This window comes from Takifugu rubripes, chromosome 11 (genome assembly GCF_901000725.2).
Source record: "Takifugu rubripes chromosome 11, fTakRub1.2, whole genome shotgun sequence".
Taxonomy (NCBI): Eukaryota; Metazoa; Chordata; class Actinopteri; order Tetraodontiformes; family Tetraodontidae; genus Takifugu; species Takifugu rubripes.
In genome coordinates, this window is record NC_042295.1 from 2,343,443 (window position 1) to 2,352,036 (window position 8,594).

An 8,594-nucleotide genomic window follows, 5' to 3' on the forward strand; every position below is an offset into this window, starting at 1 on the left:
GGCTGTTCTGACAGGCACCCGCAACTATTTAGAGACTGAAAAAGTCAAATCAAGCAAGGCAACATTCTTAGGAGGTTTCATTTATTTCTCATCTTGTCTTCTTAACCACTTTATCCCTTTTGGGGGTCACAGGGAGGGTCCACCCCTGGGTGAGTTGCCAGGTCATCGCAGGGCCGTATATGAGCATTTGTGGATTCTGTACCTTGCTCAAGGGGACCTCGGCAGTGGTCCAGAACACCTTCCATGTTCGACGGACCATGACTGAGCTACCGCCACCCTATTCATTTGATTTTCATTTATGAGTTGCTAACTCATCGCAGGGCCCTATGTGAGCATTTGGGGTTTGGTGCCTTGCTCAAGGCTACCTCGGCAGTGCTCTGGAGGTGTCCTGGCACCTTCCCCTTCTACCTCCCACGTTTTGACCGTACCCTGCAGAGTTACCACCCAATATACTGCCTTGATTTAAGTAAAAAACAATTCTGCTGCAATGGAAAGTGCTCAAGAGCGCGGTGACCTCCATCGGCTTTGGGAAAACCAATATCAGATATGGCAACCAGATTAAGCAACCCAAGGGAGACGCGTGAAAGTTGACCTGAGTTCAAAAAAAATAAAAGAACAAAAAAAAGCACCTAAAGTGTCTAACTGTGAAATAAGATCCTCTGGTCTGATGAAACCAAGATTGAACGGTTTGGCCTTAATTCCAAGTGTTGCGTTTGAAGGAATTCACTCCCTCACAGTAAAGCCCGGTGGCGTCATTGGAGGCTGTAGGCTCGTGTTTCCGCCACTGGGACGGGGAGGTCGGTCAGAATGAAGGGGAAGATGAACGGAGCAGGTAAAATCAATGACAGATTCACAGTTCTCAGGAGCTCCAGACTGAAGAGTATCCCCAATTCCTGGTGTATGCGGCTTCTGGCTTCAGACCCAACAGGAACGGAGGCAGAAACTCATGGCAAAGGGGCTTCAGTCAGGACCAGAGGTGAGAAAACATGTCACCCGAGGATGGAGCAGGCTCAGAGAGGATTTTGGCGTGAATAAAATGTAGACGTCTTGCTTAATTTTAAGGGGATCCACAAAATATGTACCACTACCAGGTGGACCTAGACTGGTGAGTCTTGAGTGGATGGAGGAGGAGGGTCTGAGGGCGTGGGCAGGAGTGACCATCTGGGGGAGGTCAGACAGATATGGTGGCCTATAAGGTCAATGGGAGGAGCTTAGAACCTCTTGTGTGGCTGACTGGGAACCATACAAGAGGTTCTGCATGGAGGTGGTGCATGACGGGGCTGATGTCACGGAACGATCGGGTTCCTGTTAGAGGTCCGGTTGGAGCTTGTAGACGGATATCTGGGGGATTCACAGCCCCTCCATCAGTGTCTGAGCCACAGGCGGCTCTCGGGTCAGCACACCGTGGACACACTCCTGCGCTCAGATGCACACACCGTTACAATCAGAAGAATTCCCTGTGCATCACCATGATACGCTGTAGTTGTTCCAGTGTTTTCAGAGAGATGCCTTTTCAAAATAAAACAAGAGCAGCAGGCCTTTAGGAAAACTGGTTATTTTATTAAAAAGGTAACAATATACAGTCATTTCCCTTCCTCATTTGTATCACAAGGTTGAAAGTTGGCCGGGGTGTCTAGAGGATGCTCGCTGAAAAGTCTTTACACCTGAGTCTGAAACTAGCTGGAATCCAGTCTTGGACTATAAATATATATAAAAAAAAAAAAAACATGTGTAAAATATTTCTGAAGTTCCTCTGACAAAGAAAATATTTACAGCTAAGTCTCAACTTGAGAGGAGCAGTTACATTTGTGCTGTAGAACGTGAAATTCGAGGAAAAAGAAGTCAGCACAAGAGACGCAGCGCAGCACGATACGGGCGAGAGTCGCCGTTTAATTAGCTGAAGCCAACTCCACCTCCCACCACCTGATCTGAGCAGGACAGGGTTGGGCTCTAACGCCACCCTCAACTATCAGCACCGTCAAGAGTCGCAGAGGAAACCGAAAACAGTACGAAAGCGCAGGAGTGGCGCGCCCCCTGGTGGTCGATCCAGGAAGCCTCGCTGCATATACTAAAGGAGTCCTCTGGTAAAGCCATGGTCGTTTTAGGTACAAAAAAAAGAAAACATGTGCAAAATTTGTAGTTCAACAAATGTCAAATTCCTCAGCAAACATCACCTGTGTTGCTTCCAACAGGTGTGTGCAGATAATGGTCCCAGCCTGGTTCTGCTGCGTTTGGGTGCAAAGCGTTGAGCATCGAGGTAGTGAGTCATTTAAAGCGGCAGGACGCCAGAGAGGATCAAAAGCCTGCTCTTTCAAAATGATGCTCACAACAAAAACCTGATTCCCCCCCCCCCCCTCTTCCTTTAGGTTACGAACGACCAGCAAAGCCGTCTGAGGTTGAACCAGGACTGGGAAAACCCTCAAAAATGACAACATGTACAATTCCAACATTTTTATCTTTGTCCTCTTTAAAGATGCGGTCGTGGTTATGGGGGAGGGGGGCGGAGGGGTTAGTCAATCACGAGCACATTAAACGGAACACTTGCTTAGGTCTTGGATGGATTAGCGTCCATTCGAGCGAGGACGCGTCTTCCATCACACTGGTGGCGTTGGAGAGCGCACGTGAAAACCGTGATTCACAAGACAAGTCAAATAACATATCTGAGAGGTTTTTCCAACATGTAAATGAACTTTAATTCAAATTGTCTTAAGAGCTATAAAGACCTCTCCATTATCTCAAATTTCTCCTTTTTTCTGTTTGAGGAGGACAGAAAAAAAAACCTTTGATATTAAACATGTTACAAATATAAATCTTTCTTGTTTTAAAAAAACAAAAACTGACAAATTCAATGCGATAAAAAAGTCCTTCTGAGGTTTTGAGTCCTGCTGGCTGTCAAAGGAAAAGTTTGATCCGTTTTAAAAAAGCAGGATAAGAATTTAAGCGAAATAAAGACGGCAAATGAACCCTGAAGTGTGTCAATGTTTCCGCCTCTTGGAAGAGCGCCGTTGGCCGCCGCCTTCCTCGTCGCTGCTCTCCCCCAGAGCCTTGCGTCCTCCCTTTCGCCGCCGTCCACGCGTGTCGCACTCGCCGTCGCTGTTTTGCTCCCTGTAATCCTTGCCAGATGTGGCAGAGGTCCTCTTACTCCTCCTCCTCCGGCCACCTTCGCACCCGGCCTCCTCGTCCTCGCTCTCGCTCTCCCCGTCCCTGCGGTTCGGCCTGATTCTCCCGCCCCTCCTCTTCGGTTTGCCGTTCTGCAGCTTCTTTGGTTCTTCCTCCTCGTCCTCCTCCTCCTCCGAAGTGGAAGGCGGGTGCCTGATGCGCTTGCGCGCGCGCCTGCGGAGGTACGTGAGGCTGGGGAGCAGCTTCTGGAGGAGCTCGATGAACGTCTGCTCCGTTTTGACCAGGCAGGAGAGCACGTTGCTGCCCTCGTGGTTGTACTCTTCGGCGTTGGAGAAGACCAGTTTCATGTCTTCCAAGAAGTCCTGACAGTGGCGATAGGAACCCTGGCTGAACTTCCCCAGCATTGTCTGGAGGTCCATGGGCTGGGAGATGATGTCCAGGTAGTCCTCTGCCTCGTCCTTGGACACAGGCTCTCTGTAAGAGGAGCAGAAAGACCTTCTGAAGTCCGGCTGCCTGAACTGCCCGTTTCAACCGTCACTTGAGGCGGTTCTCCTCACCTGAAGGGCCAACTATAACGGTACTTCATCAGCTTCTTAATGATCTCCGCACACCTCTCCAACTCCAGCCTCTGCCTGCTCACTCCCGTCTGGTAGCTCTGTCGCACCTGCGAGAGAAATAAAAGAAAGACCTTTATTACAGCAACGCTAACGATTAACACTTCCTGCATCTCCCGCAGATCCGCGAGCGCTCTTTGGTACCAGTTCGTCGATGTCCGCAGGGTTGTTGGGTCCAGTCCTGTGCTTGCAACCGTGACTGCCAGAAGGCTTCTTGCTCTTCTTGGAGGGCTTTTGCTGAGACGACGCCTGCTTGGGTTTCTTCCTCGGCCTCACTGTACGGAGGAGGAAGAAGCTCTGATCAGTTCCTGCTTCGGCAGGAAGTCCGGTCGCCCAGCAGCGACGCCGGGCGCGGGCCGCTTTACATGAAGGGAAATTGGTTCTGCTCTATGATTTTGGATCCGTGGCTCTTTCATCAGACGTGGATCACCTCCAGCTGCCTTGTAGCAACAGCGGGGATCACTATGTCACATACTTCGAGTGAAGCTGGACTGACACGTGGCTTCAAAGCACACAGAGGTGAGCAGTGCCCCGCAACACGGACAAAGGAAATAAAACATCAGCATTCTTCTCATTCCCAGCCTTGCATCCCAAAACCCCTCTCACTGGTATAGTGGAACAACGTTTTTGGCCCTATAGCTTTCCGACGCGTATATAACCCATGAGGTGACGGCCAGAGCAGACTTCTGTATGGATACTCACAGCTGTGCCCCAGAGCTTTGTACTCGTTTTCCTCCTCGTCGTCTTCCTCTTCCTCGGAGTCCTCTTCTTCAGAGCCCTCTTCATCCTCCTCTTCGTCCGTGTCTTCGTTGTAGTTCCTGCAGTTAGCAGTTGCTTTATGTAGGCGAGTGTCATTTTTAGCTCTTTGGGGATGTTGTGTGGACGCTCACCTTGAGCGGGAGCCGCGTCGGGCCACGGTCGGCTGGCAGGCCAGGCACCGCCACTCCCCGACGGGGATGCGGTACAGGGCCGGGCGCAGGCAGAACAGGTGAAAAGCCTTGTTGCACTCGTCGCAGAGGATGAGTTTCTCATCATCACCTGGAAGAGATGAGAAGGATTTAAAAACAAACTACTTCCGGTTTGGATAACGGAGGTAAACAAACGTCGATATGTGATGCAGACCCCTCTGATGACACCCGGGGACCCCCTACCTTTCTTGCGACAGACTTTGCAGCGAGCGTTCTCAGCAGACATGTCCCACTTTATACTGGCATCCAGCATCCCCAGCAGGACGTGCATGCGCGAAAAGGTCTGAGCCTCTCGGATGGCCGTCTTCCAGTTTTCTACCGCCGTCGCCACCTGAGAAGGAAGCATCCAGGTCGGGGCGGAGCAGAAGGTCAGGCCCTTTGTTCGCACCAGAGCTGAGACATAGTCCGGGAGTGCCACCTTACCCTGGCCTCTTCTGCCAGCCTCTTCTCCTCATCAAACTCCTCAGACTTGCTGCTTTCCTCCCCACCCTGCTTTCTCTTCTTTTTCTGCTTGGGAGCCATGAACCCTTGCAAGAACTTCTTGATGACACATGCCTGAATGGAGATGATGGACTCACCGAAGTCTTTCAAACTCTCCATGTTTTCAAGCTGTAATTGGAGGATCGAACAGTTTTATCATACCTATTTGATACTATATACACTTAAACAAAATAAACAAAGACATAAAGGACATAGAAAAATAGTGAAAAGTATATAATTGAATTCATTACTAGTGTTTTAAAGAAAACAGGAACGTGTGGACGCACATCGTTGAACAGACTTCAACTCTTCCAGCTGATCAATCAATCACCTGTTCTTCGATGTTAACGTTGTCGTCCAGGTATCCCAACCCCCCCTTCTGCAGCCGTGAAGCAATCTCCTGGATGTCACTTCGTAAGTACTTCAGCAGCTCTTCGTATCCGTCGCAGGTCCTGAGGCTCGCTTTGCCCTTCCGTGTCAGATGGATGGAATGGAGGATTTCCTGGTATCTGAAGCAGAGAGACAACCTTAAGATCAGCCTCATGGTGGCGCCACTGTGGAAGATGTCTCGCCTGAAACGATACGACTTTAAGTCTTATTTTCACTCCCTGTTTCACAGCACCTGTTTTGGATGTTTAACTTCAGTTCACTCTCTCTCACGCCCTGAGGATGAAGACTTTCCACCAGCTCCTCCAATTCAGCGTGGGTGTCGCATACAAACCTGAATAAAGACGTACAAGATTAGACCAGGTAATATAGAAACACTGAACCGCAGCTAACAAAAGTGCCGTGCCCACCATAAGTTCTGTCCTTGCTTGGGAGCGGTGGTTTCTATACAGACGTCTGCTGCAGCGGCGCCATGACCAGCAACGCCGTCTATACTGCAGTTGTCCTTCTCGACCCCTGAAACAGAGAAAAAAAACAGCTCTTGTTTGCTTTTGGAACAATGTTGCTAATTTCTCCAGAAACATTTGAGCACACGTTGCTGATTCGCTTCTCTTTTGCATTGTACCTTGTGAATTGTTGGTGGTGTCTGACCCCGCGTCCGCTTCCTCCCCTCCATCGAGCTCAGCTGGTTTGTCATCAGGAGGGGGAGTGAAGCTGTACTCGATGCTTTCGTGCACCCAGCCTTTCTCAATGTACAGCCCGGGAACCAGGTCAGAAAAGAGCCAGTATCTAATAAAGACACCCGTCGTGATTAAACACTGGAAAGATAAGCGGGTTTAAAAAGTAGCCTCTAAATGACCGCACGCAGCTCCCACCTGTTGTGGTTTCTATCAGTGCCGAGCGGAGTTCTGCGCAGGACGAGTCGAGCTTTGGTTACGCCTTCCTGGAAGGCTCGTTCCGCAGCGGCCTTCTGTCGACGTATCCGCTCCTCTTCCGCTTCTTTCTCCATGCGCTCTGCCAGAGAGAAGCCAGAAGGTTGAGCTTTCAATTAGGCGCTTTTCCATTTAAAATGCCTTCTACCTTTGTTCTGTCTGTCCATCTCTTCTTTCTCCTTCTTGGCCTGCATGGACATCAGCCGCCGACTCTTCACTGTGCTGACCATGTCCTCCGGCTCCGGCTCCACTTTCACTTCTTTCTTGATCTTTTCCTTGGCATTGCCGTCTTTCTTCTTCTCACCTTAATGAAAGAAAACACCGAGACGGCGGGTCACAATGAGCGTAGCTACATTTTTATCACTTATGCTGGGCAGTTTTTGCCTCAACATAAGTAGGCAGGGGTATATTCCATAAAGATTCCTGATTGCAGACTTTGCTGATAGAGATCCATTTTGGACTCATAGTGAAGAAGTTGTGGGAGAAAAGCCCCAAATTCTGAAAATGAAATGATCCCCAGCTAGTTCGCAGATTAAAAACGAGTGTAGGCCCAGCGGATGTGTTCTGGTATCCTTCAACAAGCACGTAAAGCAAAGCTTAAACATAACATCGCCAGTTTGTGGCCATCACGGAGAACTGACCTTTGCCTTCCTTCTCCTTCTGCTTCTGCTTCTCGGCTCTCTTGCGATCGTTGACCTCCTTCAGCATCGCCGCGCGCTCCTTCCACAGCTCAGCCGCCCGCTGCTGCTTCGCGTAGACGTGGTCTTCCACGGAGTACGTCATCAGTATGCGGTGGCAGAGCGCCACCAGGAGGTTCACCTTTTCCTCAGGGGCCAGCTCAAAGATCTCGCAGGTGTCGAGCTTTTCCAGGAACTCGCTGCTCACCACCTCGTCGAAATCCGCAAAGCCGGCCGATTTCTCCGAGCCCCGTCCGCTCGCCTCATCCTGACTGTCGCACGGTCGTAAACACAAGCGCGCCAGCTCGGAGACTGAGTGCATGGTTAAGGGTATCTCTGATAGAGGCATGTCCAGCTCGCTGTAGCCTTCTGCCAGCTCATCCTGCAGCAACGTCTGCAGCAGCACCACCAGCACTCGGTTCAGGTACAGGAAGCCAGAGCGTTCCCCAGCAAGGGCCTCCATCAGAGCTACTGCCGTGATGGGATACTGGTCATCGGGCATCAGCAGCTCTGTATAGCAGTACAGGAAGTCTACGATCAGGGCCACGTCTCCAAATAAGGTGTTGGGCAACCCTTCGGGCATGTCTACCAGCTTGAACGCAGGCAGAGTCTTTCCGTCGTCGATCTCCTGGTCTTCGTATCTGCGGGACATCTCGCGACGGGCCAGCATTTCCTTCTCACGCCGCTCCTTGGCCTTTTCTCGCAGTTTCTCCTTGAGTTCCTCGCGCTTCTTCTTCATCTCTTCCTGCTTCTCCTCTTCGCTCATGGCTGCCCAGCGCCTTTTCTGCTCCAGGAGCTCCCAGCGTTTCTGCACGAGCTCCTTGAGTTCTTCTGGCAGCCGTCCCCACTCTTCCGATGGCAAGTTCTTAGCAGCCTTGGATATCAGGGACGATAAGGAGTTTTTCTTGTCCTCTTTACCCTTGTTCTCCTTATAGTAGCGGAGGAGGTGTAGAGCCATTGGATGCAGCGGCTTTCCCAGTTTGGGTGAGCCCATTCCGCCACTACGGGCTCTCTTCTTGGGGCTGCCAGGAGAAGTGCTCTTTGCCAGATGTAGGAGTGTCAACTGCTTCATCTTAGAGTTACCACCATTTTTTCCATCCTTTTTTGGAGCTTTAAGGACATTGAGCTTCTTATCAGCACCCTTCCCGGTCTTCTTTCCTTCTTTTTTGTCCCCAGATTTCTTCCCTGACTTTGGAGTGGAGAGACCTGGGCCTTTACCTTCTCCTTTCTTGGGCGTTCCTGAGTTAGTTACCTTGAGCGGGGAGCCATTCATTTTTATTTTCTGCAGTAGAAGTCAAAGGAGCTCAGTAAACAACGTTATATATTACAATAAAGAAATGAACAAGTTCACAATTAAGAAAACTGACCTGCATGGAACCCAAAATAAACGGACTAAGAGGCATGTTGGAGTCGTTC

At 50.3% G+C, this 8,594-nt stretch overlaps 1 protein-coding gene across 1 annotated transcript in view; it reads right to left on the minus strand.

Moving 5' to 3' along the window:
* Positions 1–2,664: 2,664 nt before the first annotated feature.
* Positions 2,665–8,594, minus strand: part of baz1b (bromodomain adjacent to zinc finger domain, 1B) — a 10,101-nt gene continuing 4,171 nt past the window's right edge. The window contains exons 8-22 of the mRNA XM_011618063.2: positions 8,546–8,594; positions 7,143–8,460; positions 6,650–6,805; positions 6,445–6,583; positions 6,195–6,358; positions 5,980–6,085; positions 5,805–5,903; positions 5,514–5,691; positions 5,126–5,311; positions 4,886–5,033; positions 4,625–4,772; positions 4,437–4,552; positions 3,879–4,009; positions 3,678–3,784; positions 2,665–3,594 (exon numbers count right to left, since the gene is read on the minus strand). Coding sequence (XP_011616365.1) covers positions 2,976–3,594; positions 3,678–3,784; positions 3,879–4,009; positions 4,437–4,552; positions 4,625–4,772; positions 4,886–5,033; positions 5,126–5,311; positions 5,514–5,691; positions 5,805–5,903; positions 5,980–6,085; positions 6,195–6,358; positions 6,445–6,583; positions 6,650–6,805; positions 7,143–8,460; positions 8,546–8,594 — 3,664 coding nt within the window. The 3' untranslated portion in view covers positions 2,665–2,975. The remainder of the gene's footprint in view (positions 3,595–3,677; positions 3,785–3,878; positions 4,010–4,436; positions 4,553–4,624; positions 4,773–4,885; positions 5,034–5,125; positions 5,312–5,513; positions 5,692–5,804; positions 5,904–5,979; positions 6,086–6,194; positions 6,359–6,444; positions 6,584–6,649; positions 6,806–7,142; positions 8,461–8,545) is intronic.